Below are 24,180 nucleotides of genomic sequence, written 5' to 3' on the forward strand. Positions count from 1 at the left end.
CTTAGATCTTATGAGAGACCTGGTTGATACCTGCATATAAAGCAGTATACTCTCACCAGCAGGTGAGCTGTATAGAACCCCGTTCCACTCCATCACCAGTGTTCATGTAACAGTGATTATGGTTGTACCTACTGTACTAAAATAAAACAACACCACAAGTTAAGTTACTAGGCTGTTTGTAGTTTAGGTAATCCGTATGAGCCTACATAACTCTGCAATATTAACACCTGACACACATAATTTCCAACAAATATTGGGCCCATAAGAATAATTTGCAGTTTCTTAACTAGGCTTAAATTGGCAGTCATATTTTGAGCGGCTGCTTACATAAGAGATGATATGTTAGAAATCGTGCCTTACCATCAGGGCCGGATTAACAATGGGGCGGGTGGAGCTATAGCTCCAGGCCCTCCCATCAAAATAGGCCCATGGGATCTGCTGTCACTCAGACAGGAATTTTTTTTCTTCCTGTTACAGCCTGCCTGCTGGTGTCCGACTGAGGGGCCCCCGCTCCCCCATCCTCCACGGCCACCCGCGGTTCAAACACCTAGCATATATTTGGTAGCTGCAGCGCAGTGGAAGGTTTCACTAGCACTAGCCCTCCCTGCGCTGCATAGTCTTAAAGGCTGGTACGGCGGCTCCTCCTCCAAGTGGCGTGACGTCACTTCACTCATTCTAAACTCAGCAGCAGCAATGGCTTCCTCATCACCTCTGCTGTACAAGATACATCTGCCTCCCCCGTGCGTTGTCGGTAACTGCGGATGATCTCTCTGCAGCCGGAGGAGGATTTCATCCTCCAACTATAAGGTAATGCCTCGCGTTAACTGGGGCTAGCACTGCAGTGAGACAGTAGTGACACACGCAGCACCCGGGCTGCACTGACTCATCTGCCACACAAAGCCTCATCTCCACAGCGTCAAAGAAAGCCAGATTTCCCGCTACTGGCAGTCCCCTTACCCCCTCTGCTTTCCCCCTTCTCCACGCTTACCTGTACCTGTATGCTAATCTTCCCTCACCCTCCACCCTTTGTTACCTGTTGCTGCCTAATGTATCAGACCCCTTTACAGGTGCAATTGTATTGAAATAATAAATGTTATTAAGGTTACTCACTTCCCCTATCAGGGGTTTTTAATATTATGTCTGATTGGTGTGTGTGTGTGTGTGTGTCTGTCTGTATCTGTGTGTGTGTGTGTATATATATATATATATATATATATATATATCTCATATGTCAGGTCACCTCAGTGTGCCCCTGCTCCTCTCCATCCCCAACGCGCTCTAGTACTATAGCCATGACAGCGCTGTGCTGCCCCATACATCATCACAGAGGGACGTATGTGACAGCATGCTAATCTTCCTGTCTTTCACGCATGATCTAGTGGGCGGCACAGTGGGCATGATGGCGCAATCACATCATTGTGGCCCCACTCTTGCTACACAATGCGGCAGATATCTATCTGCGATGAGAAGCAGGGGACAGGGCCACGATGACGGAATTCAGTGCAAATCCATACAATACAATACATTGGCCATCTGGACCGCCCACTGAACTTGGGAAGACCTAAGGCGTCACTGGGAGACCCCTTAGAAAAGGTTCCTATTTGGCCGTGAATATAGATAGATATAGTCATATTTTATTATTTGTGGAACTTAGGAAATTTTTTTTTAGTTCTCATTAAAGTGTCTAGATCTAATTTCTTCTGGTGAAACACACCGGCACACAATAGGCCTTTCATACATTTCAGCTCCAGGTCCAGATGAACCTTTATCTGGCACTGCTTACCATTATTTGCTACAGACAAAAGATATATCTCCGACCATGCATATATGTGTGTTTCTGTATGTTTAAATGAGCCACATCATGTAAATATGACTTTACTGTACTCAGGGCCTGATTTATTACCGATCGTAACTGCAATTATGCACGCAATTGGCCGATTGTTGTGTTCTGCGCATGCATATGCAGTGACTACGCAGATCCATTGCAGAGTGATTGACAGGAAGTGACCATTTGGGGGTGGTGGTGGTCAGTGAAACGCAGATGTGCCAGTGCTTTTGAACACCATTACAGGGGCATGCATAAATTAGCCACTGCGATGCCCTACACAGCTTGGGCTTTCACTGCATGTGATGTGGTTAGCAATTTATGAGTAAGGTCTCCAATTGTACTCTATGTTACTGATGGTTTTGCAGACTTGCAAAGTATTAAGGATGTGTGTAAGGTAAAGTGGGCATCCTTATGTTAGGCTGCGATGGCATTGCAATTGTAATCATTAGCATATTTCCGCAGTGAGACTGCATGTGTAATCGCAGCTGTGATTGCAATAGCGATCCGTAATGTATCTCTGCATGTTTAGTTATATGTTCTGGTCATCCTTGTTTTGCTTGCAGGTGGTTCTAAACTTGATTAATCTTATTAATATAATCAAGAGTGATGTAGCTAAGGGAATCGTTATGTAATGCCGGCGGATCAAATACAGACAGCGGCATCCCGACCGGTTGGAATCTCGACTGCAGCAGGTATGTACTCTAGCCTTCCCCTCCCCCTACATTAAACCTCCCTTAGTGGTGCCTAAGCCTAACCTCCCCCCTAGTGCCTAACCCTAACCTCCCCCCATTAGTGCCTAACCCTAACCTCCCCCCGTTAGTGCCTAACCCTAACCTCTCCCCTAGTGCCTAACCCTAACCTCCCCCCTAGTGCCTAACCCTAACCTCCCCCCATTAGTGCCTAACCCTAACCTCCCCGCATTATGGCCAAAGCTAACCCCCCCTCCCCGCACCCTAAACCTAACCCAGGGGGGTGCCTAATCCTAACCCCCCTACTGGTGTCTAACCCTAACTTCCCCTACCCTAACCCTCCCAGGAGGGGTGCCTAAGCCCCCCCGGGGGTCCCTAAAGCTAACCCTCCTCCCCCCACAGCTACATGCTAAGACACCCGGGCTACCTTCGTTCGGTAAGCCGGGTGTTCGGATTTAGTAGTGGAGCTAATGATAGGCATCAGGATTTCAATGGCTATCTTTAGTCCCAAGTTGGGATGTGGGTGTCGAGATATCGGCGGGTGGGATAGCGCCCGCCGGTATCTTGACAGCATCCCGTATACTATGTATTATCTGGTTGAACCTCTGTTCTATGAATGTGGCATATTATTCCTACACAAACAGGTGGCTGCCATACCACATGATCTTCTCTATGCATACTGAATACTGGTTCAAGACACTATCTGCCTTGGGAGGCTCAGTTTCTTCAGATGTCCCACACTGCAGAGAAACCATCATATAGGTAAGAAAAGACTTAAGCATAGGAGATGCACAGGGGTTGCAAAAATATACATGGGGCATTCAGGTGAACAAAGTTTTTTTTATTTACTCTGGACATTATCAACCCTTATAGTTCCTCTGGCACTGGTAAGACAACATCTCAGAGTAGCTATATCTAACCTGGGAGGGAGGCTCGGGGGTGGTGGTGACAGGGAAGATGAGTTCCAGCACCTCTGCAGGACCACGTTAAGCACTGTGTAAGAGTACCGGCAGTTGCATCCCGACAGTCAGAATCCCACTGTCATCAATCTAGCATCTCTGTATATTTTGACATATGGAATTAAGATATGTATATTATGACATATGGAAGATGTGCCCCTGTATTACAGTATCTGACATATGGATGGTATGTCTGTGTATTGTGACATACAATAGGCAAGGAGTGTCTATATTTTATGGCATATGGAAAGAGTGTCTATATTTTATGGCATATGGAAGTAATGTCTGTATATTATGGCATATGGAAGGAGTGTCTATATATTATGGCATATGGAAAGAATGTATATATTATGGCATATACAAGGAGTGTCTATGTACCAGACAGCAGTGGCTCCTACCCTCTTACATGAGGGGTCTTGCCACTGCTGCAAGTCTGGCCAACCCGGTTCCCAGCACCTGCGCAATGGATCTGGCAGGCACAGAGACCGGCACATGGGCACAAGTGGTGGTGATGCTGTACCTGGTCATAGCACCGGCTTCTAGGGACTGCATCAACTGCAGCCCCTAAAAGCCATGTAGAGCTGCCTGAAAAGCAGAGGAGCGGCTACTGGAAGTCAATTTGATTAACTATCAGGACTCAAGCATGTATAGCCTTAAACCCTGTACTGTAATGGCAGAGTTTTGGAACCTCTGCTATACACTGTATTATGGCATATGGAAGGAATGTCTGTATATTATGGTATATAGAAAGAATTTCTGTTTATGATGAGATATGAAAAATGTATCTCTGTATATGATGGCATATGAAAGGTGTGTCTATATTATAGATGAGCGAGTCCGGTTCTCTGAGAACCGAACCCACCCAAACATAGGGGATCCAAGTAGGATCCGAGTCCGGCTTGGGTTTTCCTGACTAACTCGGAATCCAAAACGAGGCAAAACTTCATCATCCCGCTGTTGGTTTCTCTCGGGTTTTGGATTCTAGAAAGGACCTGGTGATCGGCGCCATTTTCATTCTGGCTGTGGAAAGTGTACAGAGAACAGATGTGCTCTGTCTGTTCAAGGATGCTGTGTTGTCGGGCTGGGGCTGCAGTACGTAAAGGGGGGTTGCTGCTGTGTCACTGTTGTCCTGTCAATCAAGGGGCTGCAGTACATAAGGGCTGCTGTGTTGTCCTGTCCATCAAGGGGCTAGGGCTGCAGTACATAAAGGGGTACTGTGTTGTCCAGAGGTGCTCTGTCATCCAGGGGTGCTCTTCCCCAGTGTAAAAAATAAAGTTAATTAAAATTAATAATTATCATTCCCCAAAAAATAAAAAGATCTTTTATTTTATTTTCGTGTGCTAGAAACGCTATTATTGTTGGTGACACTGCCGGCCAGACCGCAGTTTATCATCCATATATTTGTGACTCTGCAGGTGGCCCTTCTGCACTCCGCAGGGGTGCTTTGTTGTCCATAAAGGGGTGCTGTGTTGTTCATCAAGGGGTTGCTGCCTCATCCAGGTGTGCTCTTCCCCAGTGTAAAAAAAATATAGTTAAATAAAATAAGCATTCCACAAAAAATAAAAAATAAAGATTTTTTTCAGGCTTTTTTGTGTGCTAGCTATGCTATAATTGTTCAGTGACACTGTTGGCCAGACCACAGTTTATCATCCACGTATTGTGACACTATAAGTCATAGCGCAGTGTGTTATTCATATTCATAAAAAATATTGTGACACTGTAAGTGGTAGCACAGTGTTTTACTCATTAATAAATCTTGTGACACTGTAAATGGTAGCGCAGTGTTTTACTCATAAAAAATCTTGTGACACTGTAAGTGGTAGCGCAGTGTGTTATTGTTTTCTTATTCATAAAAATATTGAGACACTGTAGGTCATTGATACTGCAGTATAATATTTAAAATTGGTACAAATTGATGTGTGCACTGTACCCCACTTAATTCGTGTTTGTTCATGTAGAATGAACAGTTGAGAGGTGATCAGAAATCACATACTAGGGCTGGAGCAGCTGCCAGTGCCACTAGCCATGACGATACTAGTCTGTCTACATCATCTACTAAAGCCGATGCCCAAGGGCATACAAGGCTTAAGTCAGGGCATCTAAAATCAAAGAACCAATCTTTTACACTGGTAAAGAAAAAAACATCAAAAGGAAAGTTAGCTGCAGAAAGACATAACATTGGCAATATGCCTTTCACCACATGAAGTGGCAAGGAAAGGCTAAGGCCTTGGCCTTTATTTATGATTGGTGGTTCTGCCTCTTATTATGATGTAAGTCCTTCTACCTGTAGACAATTCAAAAAATGAAAATCATTAAGGCACAGGAACAAACTGTGTGCTCAGAAATTTCACAGATCCCTGTGGAGAGTCTAAGGGGTATATTTACTAAAGTGAGAGTTTTTAAGAGTGGAGATGTTGCCGATAGCAACTAATTTGTTTCTAGATATTATCTTCTAGAAGGTGCTTTTTAAATGTTAAGAAGAATCGGATTGGTTGCTATGGGCAACATCTCCACTTCTACAAACTCTCACTTTAGTAAATTTAACCCTAAGTGTGTCGGTGTGTGCCATGTGTGAGCCTGACCTTTCCAAAACTGTACTCGAAGAGGAGCCTTCTGCCACAACTTGTGTAAATGTGGGGATGAGCAGCACAAGTCAACATGCTGACATATAAATTGAGGATGCTTCTGAGGAAGTGCACCAGGATTAGGAGGATATTTGTGTAGCTGATGCTACTGTAATAAGGATGTTGATGATGAGGATACTGATGATAAGGATGTTGTTGATGAGGATGTTGTTTGTGTAAATCAGGCCCCAGTAGAAACAGTTGTTGCCCATGATAAGGAAAATCCCATTGTCATGCCTGGGCATAAAACAAAAAGAACCACTTCTTATGTATGTAATCATTTCTACCCAAATCCAGACAACAATTGTCAAGCCATCTGTAACTGTTGTCATGCCAGAGTAAATAGAGGTAGGGACGCTAACCAACTAGGAACCTCCTCCCTGTTATGTCATCTGCAGCGCATCCATCAAAAGTGTCTGCAAAATTCAGAAATGTTGGCTAGATTCAGCTAGTTCCCTTCTCTCTGCTAGATCCAACCACCTGGCATCTTCACCACCAACAACTTCATCATCAATATCCTCAATCATGATCAGAAGTAGTCCTGCATCCAATTTGATAAGGCTAACTCAGTCCTCCCCTATCCTGGAGTCCTTAGAAGAGCCCTTGAGTGCTATGCCTGCTGCTGCTGGGAGAGGATCTTTATCCCAGATGGGGACCAGGAAGATTTCTAGTAGTAGTTCTAAAAAACAATTGACTGTTAAACAATCCTTTGCAAGGGGGAGCAAGTATGACAACAGTCACCCAGTTGCACACCGGATCACTAATGCCATAACATCTACACTGGTATTAGATGTGCGTCTGATATCTGTAATAGTGCAGTGGGTTTTAGACAGTTAATTGAGGTTCTCTGTCCCCACTGCCAAATCCCATCTAGGTTCCACTTCACTAGAAAACCAATTTGAAGCCTGTACAGGGACATTAAAAAAATACTTAATTAGTGTCCTCCAAAATGCTGTTGTACCCACTGTTCACTTAACCAGCCAATGGGTGGGTGTATTGCCTTCAGTGACACCAACAGCAGCATCTAAGAAAAAGCAGCTTATTCAGAGGTAGGCTACTCTGTATAACCAGTTTCACTAAGAAGCATACTGCTAACAACATACTGCTGACAGGGAAGTCATTGCAAAATGGCTTACCCCACTTGGACTGTCCTCGGGATTTGTGATTTCTGACAATGCCACCAATATTGTGAGAGCAGTACAGCTGGATGAATTCCAACACATTCCATGTTTTGCTCAAACTATAAACTTGGTGGTACAACATTTTCTACATAATGACAGGGCCATGCAGGAGATGCTCTCCATGGCCTGCAAAATTTCTGGGCATTTTTGACATTCAGCAGGTGCATGTAGAAGATTTCAGCACCTGCAAAAAATGTTGAATTTGCCCTGTCACCAGCTGAACCAAGAGGTAGTTGCGAGGTGGAACTCCACCCTTTATATGCTTGAGCAGGTGGAGGAACAGCAAAAAGCCATCCAAAGCTACACAATGAAGTATGACATAGGAAGAAGAGGAGGACTGTACCTTACTCAAGCTCAGTGGAAAATACTTTCTGTATTGTGCATAGTGTTGAAACCCTTTGAAGTATTCACCTGTGATGTGAGTTCAGACACTGCCAGCTCGAGTCAGGTAAATCCCCTCATTAGACTGTTGGAAAAGCAGCTTAAGAAACTGAAGGAGGAGCTGAAATGAAGCAATTTCGCTAAGCATGTCAGACTTATAGATCAAGTCATTTATTCGCTTCGCCAGGATCCTAAGGTTGTTAGGGTCTACCAATCGGAGCAATACATTTTGGTGATCGTGCTCGATCCTAGGTTTAAGTCATATGTTGTGTCTTTCTTCCCAACAGACACAGATCTGATGAGATGCAAAGAGTTGTTGGTAAGCAAATTGCAGCTAAAGCGGCACATGATGCAGCAATGACTCCTCCTTCAGTTTCTTCAGCAAGTGCGGCTGCCAGGAATAAACTAATCTTTCCAAAGAAGAGACCCACTAGTGATGCAGATGAGTCAACACAATCAAATTTTCACATCTAGCCGGGTCTAAAATAATTGCCTACAATTAATGAGACCTCTAACATGACTCAATTTGATATGGTCACCTTTCAAACAGTGGTTGAGGACTATTTTAATGATAGCATCCAAATAGGCATGTCGGACAGTCCGTTTCACTACTGGCAAGAAAAAGAGTCCCTTGCAGAAACTTGCTTTGTTTTACTTGAGCTGCCTACCCTCCAGTGTGTACTCAAGAAAGAGTTTTTTGCACAGCCTGGGAACCTTGGCCCTCATTCAGACCCACTCGCAAGCGGGCGCACGTACGTTAGGCGTACGTACAAAATTATTTAAATTCAATGGCTCGCTCGTATTTTCGTTCGCATCTAAAATTCCTCCCTAAACTCAGGCGACCCCTCCTCTAACTAACGAGCGTGCGAAATAGCGAGCGTACATCCCCGAAATGGCTTGAAGGGAACGCACGCACAAGTGAAACCGGAAGTGGCCTTGTCAGATGTCGATTACCTGCTCCTTTATTCTGCCTACCTCCCTCAATCGTATCATGCCAATCAATGTATCAATTAGCTTAATTGTTTTTTTTTTTTCAACACAATGCAAGAAACTTTACTCTTGTCTGTGTTTGTGTTTACCCGCAGAATACGTACGGATGGAACATTCGCTTTTATTGTTCAAAAAACATGTGAACCACAATTAAACAATTGTTCTATTGCTGTGGATCCCCGCATATTTTCCGGGGTTCATTTCTTTATTTAAATTTGCAAACGCATGTCACTGCATCAAGCCTATCATAACTCTCCAGAGATTTCTGGCCCTGTTGAACACATGACTCATACACTAACCAATAAAATTGCTCCTGTTAATTTCCAAAATACATTAGCCAATCAGAAATTTTTTGCACACTTTATCAAAAATGTTTTGTATGAAAAACTCCATTGCCATCATGAGAGCCTCCGCATTCACCAGGCGCGAGCTGCTGGTGCTTACGGAGGTGATGGATCGCCGTATCACCAGCCAGACTCCACCCATCACCAACCGGCAGAAGCGCTCCGCGTATGCGGAGGCACGGTCCCGCCTGCGGTCCTTGGGTTCACGCCGCAACATCGGGCAGCTGGAGCGCAGGTGGTCAGACCTGCAACGGCGAACGCCCCGCTTGCTGTAATGCTTTCGCATGCAGATCCTGGAAAGTAAGTGTTATGTATTGTGGTTTTCATGTTTGTGTTTGTGGGGCAAACTGCGTGTGCATGTTTTCCTGTCTGTCCTATTTATTATTTGTCCTCATATCTGCGTGTGCATGTTTTCCTGTCTGTCCTATTTATTATTTGTCCTCAGATCTGCGTGTGCATGTTTTCCTGTCTGTCCTATTTATTATTTGTCCTCATATCTGCGTGTGCATGTTTTCCTGTCTGTCCTATTTATTTGTCCTCATATCTGCGTGTGCATGTTTTCCTGTCTGTCCTATTTATTATTTGTCCTCATATCTGCGTGTGCATGTTTTCCTGTCTGTCCTATTTATTATTTGTCCTCATATCTGCGTGTGCTTGTTTTCCCTCTATTTCTGTTTTTTTCATTCTACTCCTATTTGCATGTTTTTTGTTGGTGGTTTTTTTTTTTTTTATTTGGGCCCCGGATTTGCCCAGAAACTAACCTCAATTTGTTTGACATATTTTAGGAGGACAGCCAAGACTACGCCATCACCGTCCGGCCAGACGGCGTTCCCGGCCACTATCCCCAACCCCCAGCCAACACTCCACCCCAAATATTTCCCCTATACCCCACTCCTCCCCAGCCTTCCAAGACCCTCTCCCGGAACTGTCGGGCCTCCTTCCCCTCCGTCCCACTTCCCCCTCTCCTCCACCCACCCCTCTTCCAATTACCCCCTCCCCGGAGTCCGTCATTACCCCTCCCCGTTCTTTGGGGAATGAAGGCTCCTCCAAGGAAGAACATGGAGGGACTTCCGGAGCTCCCGTTTTGGCTCCCGGTATGTTTTTCTTTCACATTTTTTTTAACCACAAACTGTTTGTATGTAATCATGTGTCGTGCCTTTATTCGTGCTTGTTTGGTTTACTTTTGGTGATTTAGCAGTTTGCCTTTACCTCTTCCTGCTGATTTCAACATACACATATCACACCTGTGGGAATTTGTACATAGGCCTTGTATTTTTGGCAGCACCCCCTTTTTTTTTTTTTTTTTTTTTTTTTTAGGTTTAGGAGTGATTTCGTTGTGTTTTTGTTTTTTTAATGTGGATTCCCTATTGTTTTATTAATCCACACACTTTTCTCACCCACAGAGGAACAGAGGCGTCGACAAGAGGTGGACGAATGTGTTGGCCAGATGCGCCAACATGTCATTGGCATTCTTGTGGGCCTTGACCGGCTGTCTGGCATCCTTCGCCAGTAGTTTTTTTTGTTTATTTTCGTTTTCTAAATAAATTTTTTAGTTCTAATATACGTTCTGGCTCATTCTTTTTTTCCAAAACAAAAATAGTTTTCCCTGACATAAGTAGACTGTTCCTGCAAGGATTTCCCTTTTTAAAAGTTAGATTGTGTTTTGTATTTGTATGTTAAACAGCCACAAGAAACACATAACAGTAACAATGTCATTTCCCTTTTTGGGTGTAGTGTCAATTAGATATTTCGACATTTTACAGGTTCCTAGTTGGTGTGCAAGCTGCTTAGGCCAATCTTCAAAATCCAAAGGTTTGGACAGGCTTCCTTTTGGTGTGGGTTGGGAACCTGAAAACATATTTCAGTTTACATCAACTGGTGTCAGTACTGGATTACCCCTTAGTCAAATGTAAGGTGTGTTAACCTGGTTACACTTGCTGTTAACGTCCAAAAAAAGGAAGACCATTTCACTCTCCAAACATTTATTCACAACATAAATGAGAAATCAAAGTGGTCACTCCCCAAAAAAAAAAAACAGTGATAATCTCAAATACAACACATACAAATAAAATATTTAAATAAAAAAAACAATCAAGAACTGGTTGACGAAGGACCATGCCAACATGATTCCACAAACATGGCGTTGCGATATGGGTTCCAGAATATATGCCCAAAATCACCAGATCCAGGTTTGGTAAGGGTAGCAGGAAGTAGTGAGCGTTGGAGTGGCAAAGATTATGTGAACAAACAGAAGATGGTGAAAAAAATTAAAATAAATTAGATGTTCGCAAACAAACACAAACACATTAGGTATAAACACTGTAGTTTTGGTCAAACTTACCTAAAATATCTGGCCACCACATCATCGTGTATGGCCCCCCCACATACTGACCTCCGACCAACCTCGGGGGGGCCATCCTCAGGTAAGGCATCCTCTGGCTGCATTGGGACACCACTCCTTATGGCGATGTTGTGAAATATCCCACACAGGACCACAATTTTCGACACCATATCCGGCAAATACATGAGCTCGCCACCAGAGCGGTGGAGGCATCTGAATCGGCCTTTTAAAAGGCCGATACAGCGCTCCACCACTTGCCTGGTGGCTGTAAGTGCGGAATTATACTCACTTTGTGGGCCTGGTGTGGGAGCCAAATAAGGAGTGAGCAGCCAGGACATGCAAGGGTATCCACTGTCTCCTGTGAAAAATAAGAGACAACATCAGGAACACTGTGTATCAAGCTTAACATTGTTATGTACTAAAGGTCTCCACTTACCCAGAAGCCACGCATCACCAGCTTGTAGGTTGGTTAATTTCTGCCATATCCCTGATTGCCAGATGACGAAGGAGTCATGTGCACTTCCTGGTAATTTAGCATTCAGGGACAGGATCTGGAGGGAGGCATCACATACCACCATTACATTCAGGGAGTGATAGTGTTTCCTGTTTCTAAATATTGCCTCCAGCCGTGCTGGAGGCTGAAGTGGTATGTGAGTACCATCCACAACCCCTATGATGTGTGGGAAGCCAGCTATTTGGTAAAAATTGGCCTTGGCCACACTAAGGGCACCCATATCCAAAGGCATTTGAATAAAATGATGGAGGTGCTTGAAAAGTGCCTCCATCACTGCCCTCAGGATCCGGGAAAAGGAGGATTGGGAGATGCCCGCCACTATTCCCACCGTTGTTTGAAACGATCCTGAGGCACAGAAATGTAACACCGCCATAAATTGCGTCAGTGGTGGTATTGCTGTTGGACTGTCAATTTGCCGCTCAAGATCACTTTCTATTAATGAGAGAGTGTCTATGATGATTTTGGGAGGTAGACGGTAGCGTCTTAAAACCTCATCATCGGGCATTCCAAAAAGGGTGACACGTGTTCGAAATATCTGGGGCCTTGCATGCCTACGATGCCTACGCCTGGGATGAGATTGAGGTTGGTCGGCTTCCGGGAGCATGGCCAGAACAATCCGCCCCAGATCAACCTGAAATTCAAAGATTTCAAAGTAAGGCTTTTGACCCACCCCAAAACTATATTAAAACAACTTAGCATGATGATACCATCCATTGCTGCTTACATGCCGGGGTATTGTCATGATACGTCCAAACTGAAAATAAACACCAAAATTACTTGACACATTTCACTCTGTGCATTTTTGTTTATAAATTTTGTGCTAGACCAAAGTTAAAATATGCCAAACACCCATTTAGCAAAACCGCAAAGCGACATTTAACACAGTACATCAAAACGGGTCGAAATGTTGGCTCAAAAAGCAAAAGATAAACCACCAAAAAGTTAGAATGATTATTAAGCTGTTTAAAATGCGCTAATTAGTTCGCTAATACAAGTCACAAGAGTAACTACTAAAAATGCGCTAATTAGTTCGCTAATACAAGTCACAAGAGTAACTACTAAAAATGCGCTAATTAGTTCGCTAATACAAGTCACAAGAGTAACTACTAAAAATGCGCTAATTAGTAGGCAAATACAAGATAAAAAATGGACTTACCAAGAGCAAATATCTAAGATGCAAAATCAAAAGGTCTTTGGGGTCGAAAATAAACAAAATCTAAAATAGAAGAAATTAGGGATCCAAAAATTACAAAATATACGAAACACAATGAAACAACAATTGAACAAAAGTTAGACTTCACAAAACTTACCAAATCAAGAAACGAGGTCCCAAAAATATAAACCAACAAAGATAACGGAAAAAAACGCAAATCTAACCAACAAACGAATCTCCAACCTCCAACTCCTTTCTACGCAATCAATAAACTCCAGCCAAGATAACCTCCAACAATCCAAAAACGCCACCTCGACTTGAGACACACCAAGCCATAAATAGTGTTTCGTTTCCCGCACAAATTAAGGAGGGATCATAGGGCCGCACAATCAATGATGCGGCCGCAAAATAAGGACGCATGTATAAATACGTCACGAAAACACATTCAAATTCTGGTGTATTTCTTGTTTGGACCTCAGACATGGCGACAGACCAGGGAAAAAATGCCCAAGAGTCAGGCGGTAAGTCTTTCATGCATTTTCTATCAACGATTAATTTGAAACATAAGATTAGGCAAGTTGTGATTTTGTGAATTCTGTAAATTTACACAAATAGGTGAGGAGGATGACATGGAAGAGGCTGCTGGGCCCAGTATTCCGGCCAAAGCGGCCAAAAAAAAAAGGCAGCCACATTTCACAAGAAAGGAGATGGAGGTTTTGATCCAGAAGTGTGTGGACATCCTGCCACAGGCAGACAGGAATATGAGTCTAAGCCAGAAGTGGAGAATGTGGGAAGAGGTAGCCGTTGCTGTCAATAGAGTGGGTGATTATGTCCGTCTAGCCCGGGATGTCAAACGGCGGTAAGTAAACCCTTGCCCCCCCTAAAAACAAACCCCATTTTAAACCAAAGGATAATGGCTTCCATTTTTCCCCACAGATGGGGCGACTTCAAATATCGCCTAAAGCAAAAACTCGCGGACAGGGCTAGGCATGCAAGGGGGACAGGTGGGGGTCCCACCCCTGTGTCATTGGAGTTGACGGATTTAGAAGAGCTGGCACAGGGGTGTGTGCAGCCTGTGGAGGTGTTTGGCGTGTCCAACATGGATACGGACATGCCAGACTTTGCGGCTCCTCATGTTGGCCCAGGTAAGTATTGTGATGTCACCAACTCTGAAATGCTATTGTGCCAATATGTAGATTCTAATGTGACTCTTTTCTCATTTTTCCAACAGAGACATAGGCGGATGAGTCTGCTCCAGAGGGAAGCCTTGGCCGCAGAATTTCGGCTGGCTCTGCAGGGGAGGAACCAGTACATCCGGCTGAGGACCCTGCAGAAGCCAGTCCAGGGCGTGCCCCCTCGCAGGCAGTGGGCCTCCTCACAGAACTCAATTTAAAATCGGATTTCCATACGGAGATTCTGCAGAGGATGGACGCCAGTCTGATACGGGTGGCTGAGGCCCTGGAGCAAAATGCTGCGGCCAACGTGACCATTGGTCAGGCCCTGGCGGAAAATACCAGGGCCAACATCCGCATCGCCGATGCCCTGGAGCAGCTCATTCGCCAGCACATGGTGGAGCCGACCTCCCTTCCTGCCCGAACATCAGGATCCTCCACCTCTGGCACAACATCAGCCAATCCTCCAAATGTGCCTAGCCCTGTGCCTAGTCCAGAGGCCACAACATCTGCCTCTGGACAGGCCAGCCCGATGGCATCCCGGACCCGGTCTGGCGCCCACCCTCCCCCATCCAAACGGGCGAAAAAACGGTGACAGCAATGGCGACTTTTCCCACACTCCTTCTGTGCTTGGCTCATATTCCTTTCTGGTCAAAACTTCCCTCTCCTTTCTTGTGAAATGTTTTTAATTTATTTTTGTACGTTTATGTTAGCAGTTATTGATTATTTATTTTTGATAAAAAGTATCTTTGCCAGAAAAAAAGAAAACAAAATATTATGCCAATTGGTTTGTGTTTAAACAATAAATTTATGATAAAAATCTGACATTGTATTGTGACATTATTGTACAAATGGGTTACATTTAATCCTGGCCCTAAAGGCAAAAAAGGACACAAAAAACCATTTCATTTGTAAAAAAAAAAGGCCTCTTGAAGGAACGTTTAAAAAATCACATAACGATGCAAATTCCACATTAAAAAAAAAAAGGGGAGCTAATTAAAACATGATGACATTATTGTCACAATAGGCCATAAACAACAAATTGAGGCCAAAAAAAACCCAAAAAAATGTACGCCAATTGATTGTGTAATCCTGACATTAGCAGGTATGATTTCCACCTGCGTACGGTTTTGTGCTATCCCAATAAACTGCTTGCCAAACACATACCAAGCCGGTTTTCAATACAACACTAATTGCTTTTGTGACCACCCGCGATTAATCGCTGCAAAATCATGGAGTCCCCGGGACGGAGGAGAAGGCCATCGCCAATGTGGTCGAGTAATCCAGACCCTAAACTGTGCGAGCATTTTGAAGGGAAAGAGGATGTTCCAGTGACGTATGTGACGGTCTGAACACATTTGACGTTCGCATCTGCTAATGTATGTACGCCCCAAAAACGCCTCGCCACGCCTGCGTTTTTCCATCTCCACCCCCGTCAACACCCAAAAACGCCCTGTTCTGTCAATCACATTTGACATGTCACTTCCTGTACGCTATTTTAGGAACGAGAGAAAAAAAGCTCGCAATCTGCCGTACGCACATGCGCAGTGTAACACCGACGCATGCGCGGTTAGTCAACATCGGAACGCAACGAGCGTACTGTTGGTAACGTGCGGCTCTGAATGAGGGCCCTTGTCAGCAATCGGCGTAGGAGGCTACCTCCTCAAAATGTAGAAAAGATGATGTTCATCAAAATGAACTACAAATTTCACGAGGAAGACCTTTACTGCCAATTATATCCAAAAATTACAGAGGTTCCTGAGGTTGTAATGGTGGATTCCAGCGGGGACAAATTAATATTGTGTGAAGATGATGTACATACTGATGAGGGTGAGAAATCGGATGATGATGGCGACAACATCTTGCCTCTGTAAAGCAAGTTTGCGCATGGAGAGATCATTGCCAGCAATGTCAGCTGCCCATTGGTAGCTTCAGCCACAATTGTCAGTCCCTGTGACTGAAGTGATTGGTTTGTTAAACTGTGCATGTCCTATATACAACATAAAGGTGGGTGGAAGGGCCCCAGGACAATTCCATCTTGCACCTCTTTTCTTTGCATTATGTGCTGCTTGGGCTTTGCTGCCTGACATTTATAATTTTATAGTTTATGAAACTGCCTTCCTGTCTGCTACTGCTGTGTTGCAAAAGTTTAATAGATGTGTTCTATTATTTTAAACTGCCGTACTTTTGTGCCGCTGCTCTGATGCTTACTTTTTTTTTATAGTTTCATACTGTATTTATTTCAACTAAAATGACATATAGGTATACTTGCATTTTATTCTTATGCCATTTTTCAACCTTGATTTGCAGATACCATCCTGGTGGGCTTGGTTTTCCTTGATCATAACAGCCATGTTTGGTCAGATGCAACTCAAACACCAAATGGAAAGGCTATTATGTGATGGTGTCTGGAGATTTTCTCTCTCCTCCCCTCCCAGTTTTCCCATCCATAATCCCAGAAGCACAATGATAACAGATGTTTAGTACCAGATTTTAAAAATACCTCTGCCCCCTTCCTGTTCAGAGATTCCATTTTGCGTGCTGCCACATACAGCATTTCCTGCATACTGCTTTCATTTAAAAAAAAAATACTGGATCACCACAAGAGCTTAACTGTGGCAAGGACTGATGTGAATGAGTCAAATATTCTTTGAAAATGACTCCCCACCTCCCTCCCTCGCTCACAAATTTGCTTTGGAATAAAAAATGCAAATTCAATTTACTATGAATCAACCCTTCCTTTCCCTGCCTTTAACTACATAAATACTCCATCTCCCTCAAGCCTCTTGATGAATGAAAACATATGTTTCCTTATGTGCTATGTTTGAAGTTGAACTGCCATGTGTTTGTGCCACCCACTGCTGTTTCTTAGTTTAGTCAGCCAGCTAGCTTGGTGCAAATTATGGGCCTAAACTGGATGAAAACAATATAGTGAGCTGTGAGGTGGTCAAAATTGACTGGAAACAATTGAAAATTAATGTTATTGAGGTTAGTAATACTGTAGGAACAAAAACAGGCCCAAATTATGAGATTTTAGCTGTTTTTATGATTTTTTTGAAAAAAATCCAGATCCCAAACCAAAACACGCAAGGAGGTTTTTCCAAAACCAAATTCAGATCCAAAACACGAAGGAGATACAGATCCAAAACCAAAACATGGGACTCGGCACACATCCCTAGTCTATATTATGACATACAGTACAGTATGGCAGACGTGTCTGTATAATATGACATATGGCAGTAGTGGCTGCAGGGTTTGGAAAACAGAAATACCTGGGGAGAGGAGTCTGAGGGAGAAAGGAGAGAACAAAAAATAAAAAAAAAACAGACAATGATGGGGACACCAGCTGATGACCCAGAAAATTGAAGCATTTTGTAGGCATACTTGACATATTAATCGTATACACTCAAGTGGTTTCTATAACAGTATTAATCAGTCCTGTATTATCAAAGTGCTTGTCTTATCCTGTTAGTATTTATTACACCACAGCCCTGAAGTATCAATAGTTATTATCTGAGCAAACTCACCTTTACAATAACTCACCCTATTCTTGATTAAATTCATTGTGGTCACTATACTGTATAAATGTTTACAATGTATTCTTCCCTCCACTATCAGTACATGAGTTCTGCTATTCCACTCCTAAAGCTTCACCTTCCCCTTCCGCAGAATATCCCACACATATGGAATTATAGTTTAGTTTTCTACTGCAAAAGATTTGAACTTGGAAAAGTTTTAATCATGTTAAACCATCACTAGTCTAGTACTTTCAAATCACAGCTCATTTAGAAAAAATAAATAGATCTTGGAGATGTTGAATTAGTTGCATTACATACCACTGCTAGAAGAAAAGTCCTTCCAACAATTGGAATTCTAATGAGCAGTATTTATTACAAGACATTCGGCTATTTTCTGCTTCTCTAGATCTATTGTAGACTGTATTACATTTTCAGTAAAAGCATGTAATTTCCATTAAATTAATTGAAAATGCACAGAAAATTGTACTGACCTCCTCTAGGCGATTTTGAAGGCTGTTCAGTGCTGTGGTCTTATTGTTGAACTGTCGTTCCATTGCTTTTTCGTACTGTGAAAAATTTAATAAAAGGTAATAAAATACAAATTACTGTATAAATTACAATGCTCATTTGCAAATTCTAAGAAAGAGACACAGCATTTTTACATTGTGACTGTTGTTTTATGTTTACATATTATATTTCTATTGGCTTACAAATGGTTTGTAACTTATACAGTTACATCTTCAAAGATACATTGTTAATTTGCATATACTAAAACAGAATAGATAATTAAGAAAATAGGAGAAAAAATGTATATGAATATAGAGTCTTCCATCTGTACAGAACTGCAGTATATCACACACGTCTGTTTTATATGCAATGTATCTCTCTCTCATATATATATATATATATATATATATATAATCCATCGATAGGTACGGCACACTCCATCCATAATCACATGCCGCGGTGCCCGTAATATTAAAACATGTAGATATCCAAAACACGGCACTCAGCGCACTTTGAAAAAACCAACTCCACACCACCTAGTTAGCAACGTTTCTGGCTTTAGTGCCCTTCGTCAGGCTGCACAAACATCACCAGAATACAACAAGCATCTTACCTTAAATGCCCACTCTTGTCCTCTGGCACGCGCCGGGCCCCACTGGTCACTTCCCGTCCCGCGTGCAAGGCTTCCGGTGAAACCGGATGCGCATCATCACGTCGACGATGTCATCATCACCATGGAAACCTGATGCCTGCCAGACATCAAGCCCAACCACGTGAAAACATCTATCAAGAAAAAAGCAATATTACAAAAAATACTAACATACATGTAAATTAAAACAGAAGTTCACGATGCATGTTATAGGGAAACCATTATGGAATGAAAAAGATCAAAAGAGACATGATGAAGAAACAACATGTATTGTATAACAAATGCTAAATCCCATTGGGATATGATGATAATATATTGGCATAATTCCACAACTAATGGGAACATATGCTCCCTGGATTTAAAGTTTTATAAGAAAATATTATAATTGAGTTGGTCATTCAAACCGTTAGGTCTGACCGTATCCAGGTAATGTATCCATTTCGCCTCCAACATCAGCAGTCTCTTGTTCCTATCTCCTCGTCTGCCATCATCTTGGACCTGATCTATAATAATATGCTTCAGGCTAGAGAAGTTATGCTTGGCTTCCATGAAATGTCAGGCAACCAGTTGCTCCAATCCCTTGCCGTTGATGGCAGATCTAATAGCCGATCTATGTAGGGCCATGCGCTGTTTAAATGAACGCATGGTCTTTCCCACATAGCAAAGTCCACACGGACATTTGATAAGGTACACCACAAAGGTGCTAGCACAAGTTAATCGATATCTTATTTCATATTTAAGTCCAGAATGTGGGTGATAGAAGAACTTGCCCGTCAACATATGACCACACGTGGTGCATCCCAAACATTTGTAGCATCCATTAGTGGCTCTACATATCATTTGAGACTTTTTATTGTGTTCTGTGATGTCAGAACGAACCACCCAATCCCTGATATTTTTGCCTCTTTTATAGCATGGTCTAATTCTTGTTCTCTTGAGTGACGGTAAATCTCGATCATTCTTAACTATTGGCCATAGTTGTTTACTTGCCTTATTGATATTATTGTGAGCTGTACTGTAAGTGTGTACCCAATTCAGGTCCTCTTCTGATTTTTCCTTGTTCTTATCTCTCAACGTGTCTTCCCTAGACAATGAGTCCACTTTAGTCCGTGCTGTTTGTAATATATTTTCTGCATATCCTCTCGCCCTAAACTTGTCTAGCATTTTATCAATTTCATTATCAAGTATAGTAGGGTCACTAGTGATTCGCTTAACCCTCAATAGTTGAGAATACGGCAAACTATTGATCGTCGTGGATGGATGGAAGCTATCTGCTCTCAACAGCATATTTCTGTCTGTCGGTTTTTAAAAGATCTTTGTTGATATTATATTCTCCTTTACCATGATTGTAACATCCAAAATGTTGATCTCCTCCAAGCTCATATTATACGTGAACTTGATAGGATGATCCAATGCATTGATCTTTTCAATTACATCTATGAGGTCATTGTATTCGCCTCTCCAGAACAGGATCACATCATCTATATACCTCCTATAAAGAAGAACTTTATCTCGTATATTTCTGTTGAAGAAAAAATTCCTCTCCACATTGGCCATGTATGCATTGGCATATGTCGGTGCCACATGCGACCCCATGGCACAGCCACTTTTTTGGATGTAATACTGGCCATCAAAGTAGAAGTAGTTCCTTCTCAAGGTCATATCTAACAATGTAAGAAAGAAATCTATTTGGGGACCCTTACATAAATCATTGTTAATTATCAATTCTTTCACAGCCTCTACACCTCCTACATGGAGAATATTTGTGTAGAGGCTGGATATATCTAGGGTACACAGCCATGTATTAGAGGGAACCTCACTCATTTCCTTCAGACTTAATAGGAGGTCTGTCATTTCCTTTAGATAAGATATTGTTATCAGACCAGCAGACAAGGGGGGAGGGGTGGTGGTTCTTGATGTGGATAAATATTGTCAAGAAATATACAATCAGTTGTCGGATAAAGCGGTGTATGAAAGGTTGAAAAAAGATCCCACTGATAACTTTAAAATTGAAAATGAGAATTTTTTAATAGCAGCATTGACTGCTGGTATTATTAGCAAGGAGATATTTGATTTTCTCAATAAAAGTCATCCTAGGGTACCGCTTTTATATACACTACCTCAAATCCACAAGAGCCTCACCCTCCCCCATGGACGTCCAATAGTATCTGCAAGAGACTCTCTTTTCAGCAATATTTCACAATTTTTAGACCATTTTTTACAGCCTTTTGTCCAGGCTGGTGAGACTTATCTAAAGGATACGACAGACCTCCTATTAAGTCTGAAGGAAATGAGTGAGGTTCCCTCTAATACATGGCTGTGTACCATAGATATATCCAGCCTCTACACAAATATTCCCCATGTAGGAGGTGTAGAGGTTGTGAAAGAATTGATAATTAACAATGATTTATGTAAGGGTCCCCAAATAGATTTCTTTCTTACATTGTTAGCTATGACCTTGAGAAGGAACTACTTCTACTTTGATGGCCAGTATTACATCCAAAAAAGTGGCTGTGCCATGGGGTCGCATGTGGCACCGACATATGCCAATGCATACATGGCCAATGTGGAGAGGAATTTTTTCTTCAACAGAAATATACGCGATAAAGTTCTTTTTTATAGGAGGTATATAGATGATGTGATCCTGTTCTGGAGATGTGAATACAATGACCTCATAGATGTAATTGAAAAGATCAATGCATTGGATCATCCTATCAAGTTCACGTATAATATGAGTTTGGAGGAGATGAACTTTTTGAATGTTACAATCATGGTAAAGGAGAATATAATATCAACAAAGATCTTTTCAAAACCAACAGACAGGAATACGCTGTTGAGAGCAGATAGCTTCCATCCATCCACGACGATCAATAGTTTGCCGTATTCTCAACTATTGAGGGTTAAGCGAATCACTAGTGACCCTACTATACTTGATAATGAAATTGATAAAATGCTAGACAAGTTTAGGGCGAGAGGATATGCAGAAAATATATTACAAACAGCACGGACTAAAGTGGACTCATTGTCTAGGGAAGACACGTTGAGAGATAAGAACAAGGAAAAATCAGAAGAGGTCCTGAATTGGGTACACACTTACAGTACAGCTCACAATAATATCAATAAGGCAAGTAAACAACTATGGCCAATAGTTAAGAATGATCGAGATTTACCGTCACTCAAGAGAACAAGAATTAGACCATGCTATAAAAGAGGCAAAAATATCAGGGATTGGGTGGTTCGTTCTGACATCACAGAACACAATGAAAAGTCTCAAATGATATGTAGAGCCACTAATGGATGCTACAAATGTTTGGGATTCACCACGTGTGGTCATATGTTGACGGGCAAGTTCTTCTATCACCCACATTCTGGACTTAAATATGAAATAAGATATCGATTAACTTGTGCTAGCACCTTTGTGGTGTACCTTATCAAATGTCCGTGTGGACTTTGCTATGTGGGAAAGACCATGCGTTCATTTAAACAGCGCATGGCCCTACATAGATCGGCTATTAGATCTGCCATCAACGGCAAGGGATCGGAGCAACCGGTTGCCTGACATTTCATGGAAGCCAAGCATAACCTCTCTAGCCTGAAGCATATTATTATAGATCAGGTCCAAGATGATGGCAGACGAGGAGATAGGAACAAGAGACTGCTGATGTTGGTGGCGAAATGGATACATTACCTGGATATGGTCAGACCTAAGGGTTTGAATGACCAACTCAATTAAAATATTTTCTTATAAAACTTTAAATCCAGGGAGCATATGTTCCCATTAGTTGTGGAATTATGCCAATATATTATCATCATTGCCCCAATGGGATTTAGCATTTGTTATACAATGCATGTTGTTTCTTCATCATGTCTCTTTTGATCTTTTTCATTCCATAATGGTTTCCCTATAACATGCATCGTGAACTTCTGTTTTAATTTACATGTATGTTAGTATTTTTTGTAATATTGCTTATTTCTTGATAGATGTTTTCACGTGGTCACGTGGTTGGGCTTGTTGTCTGGCAGGCATCGGGTTTCCATGGTGATGATGACATCATCAATGTGATGATGCGCATCCGGTTTCACCGGAAGCCTTGCACGCGGGACAGGAAGTGACCAGTGGGGCCCGACGCATGCCAGAGGACAAGAGTGGGCATTTAAGGTAAGATGCTTGTTGTATTCTGGTCATGTTTGTGCAGCCTGACGAAGGACAATAAAGCCCGAAACGTTGCTAACAAGGTGGTGTGGAGTTGGATTTTTCAAAGTCCACTGAGTGCCGTGTTTTGGATATCTTTATATATATATATATATATATATATAATGTGATATTTGTTTATTAAAAAAGGTCCCAGCAGGGCACCGTAACGTTGAACCATTATGTATCATTATTCAAGGAACTAAATATTATTATCTTGCTGCTAATGGTGACAGTCCTCTCCTTTTATATTGAATTTATGGACTGGGAGAATTTTGGTTTAATTGGAACTAATGATGGAAGTGCCCCAACCATTAAGTATGAAGATTGTTAATGCTCAATGGGTAGTTCAGTTTGACCCAGAGCACAAAGCTCCAAAATGTGCAGTTTTCCAGATTGTGGCCTCAAACATGATAGTGTTACCTGGTTTATGCCTATGGAGCCATTCTTGCAAGAGCATACCTCAAGAATTTATATCATTTTTTGAAACTCATAATAGTACAGCTAATCCCGTGAAGTTTACCTATAATATTGATCCCGACATGGCAAACTTCCTGGATGTACAAATTAGATTAACACAGGGTATACTGAGCACTTCCTTGTTTAAGAAAACCACCGATAAAAACACAGTTCTTCATGCTTCAAGTTTTCATCCCAAACCCCTCAAATTTGGCCTTCCGTACTCACAGTTCATCAGAGCACGCCTTATTTGTAGTGATGAGTGTGATGCAGAGGCACACATTGATAAGATGATCTGTAACTTTGTAGCGAGAGGTTGCAATCTACAACAACTTTTAGGTGCCAAACAATGGGCAGTGACAGTTTCAAGGGATGACCTATTTGTTAAGAAAAATAATTCTTCTTCTAAGATACTTATACCCTGGGTCAACACTTTTAATATTACTAGTGATGTGGTTCATGGTTCTGTGAAACGTAGGTGGCCTATTGTGCAAACTGACAAGGCTTTAAAACTTCAGGATACTGATATTATGCCCTGTTATACTCGGGGCAGAAGTATCAGGGACTGGGTAATGAAGACTGATGTTACGGGGATGTTAAAGAACAATAGTATGGCTAGTAACTTTCTAATTAAAAAATGGTTGTTATAAGTGCATTAATTGCCTTACATGTTGATACC

General features: G+C 42.2%; 1 protein-coding gene across 1 annotated transcript in view; it reads right to left on the minus strand.

Annotated features, from left to right (window-relative positions):
- The window catches only part of LOC148538789 (uncharacterized), a 171,985-nt gene that overhangs the window by 73,058 nt on the left and 74,747 nt on the right, over nt 1-24,180 (minus strand). Inside the window, exon 6 of the mRNA XM_088452244.1 lies at nt 18,186-18,260. Within this exon, the coding sequence (XP_088308370.1) occupies nt 18,186-18,260 (75 nt within the window). The remainder of the gene's footprint in view (nt 1-18,185; nt 18,261-24,180) is intronic.

This window comes from Taudactylus pleione, unplaced genomic scaffold (genome assembly GCF_031769625.1).
Source record: "Taudactylus pleione unplaced genomic scaffold, aTauple2 ptg000036l, whole genome shotgun sequence".
Taxonomy (NCBI): domain Eukaryota; kingdom Metazoa; phylum Chordata; class Amphibia; order Anura; family Myobatrachidae; genus Taudactylus; species Taudactylus pleione.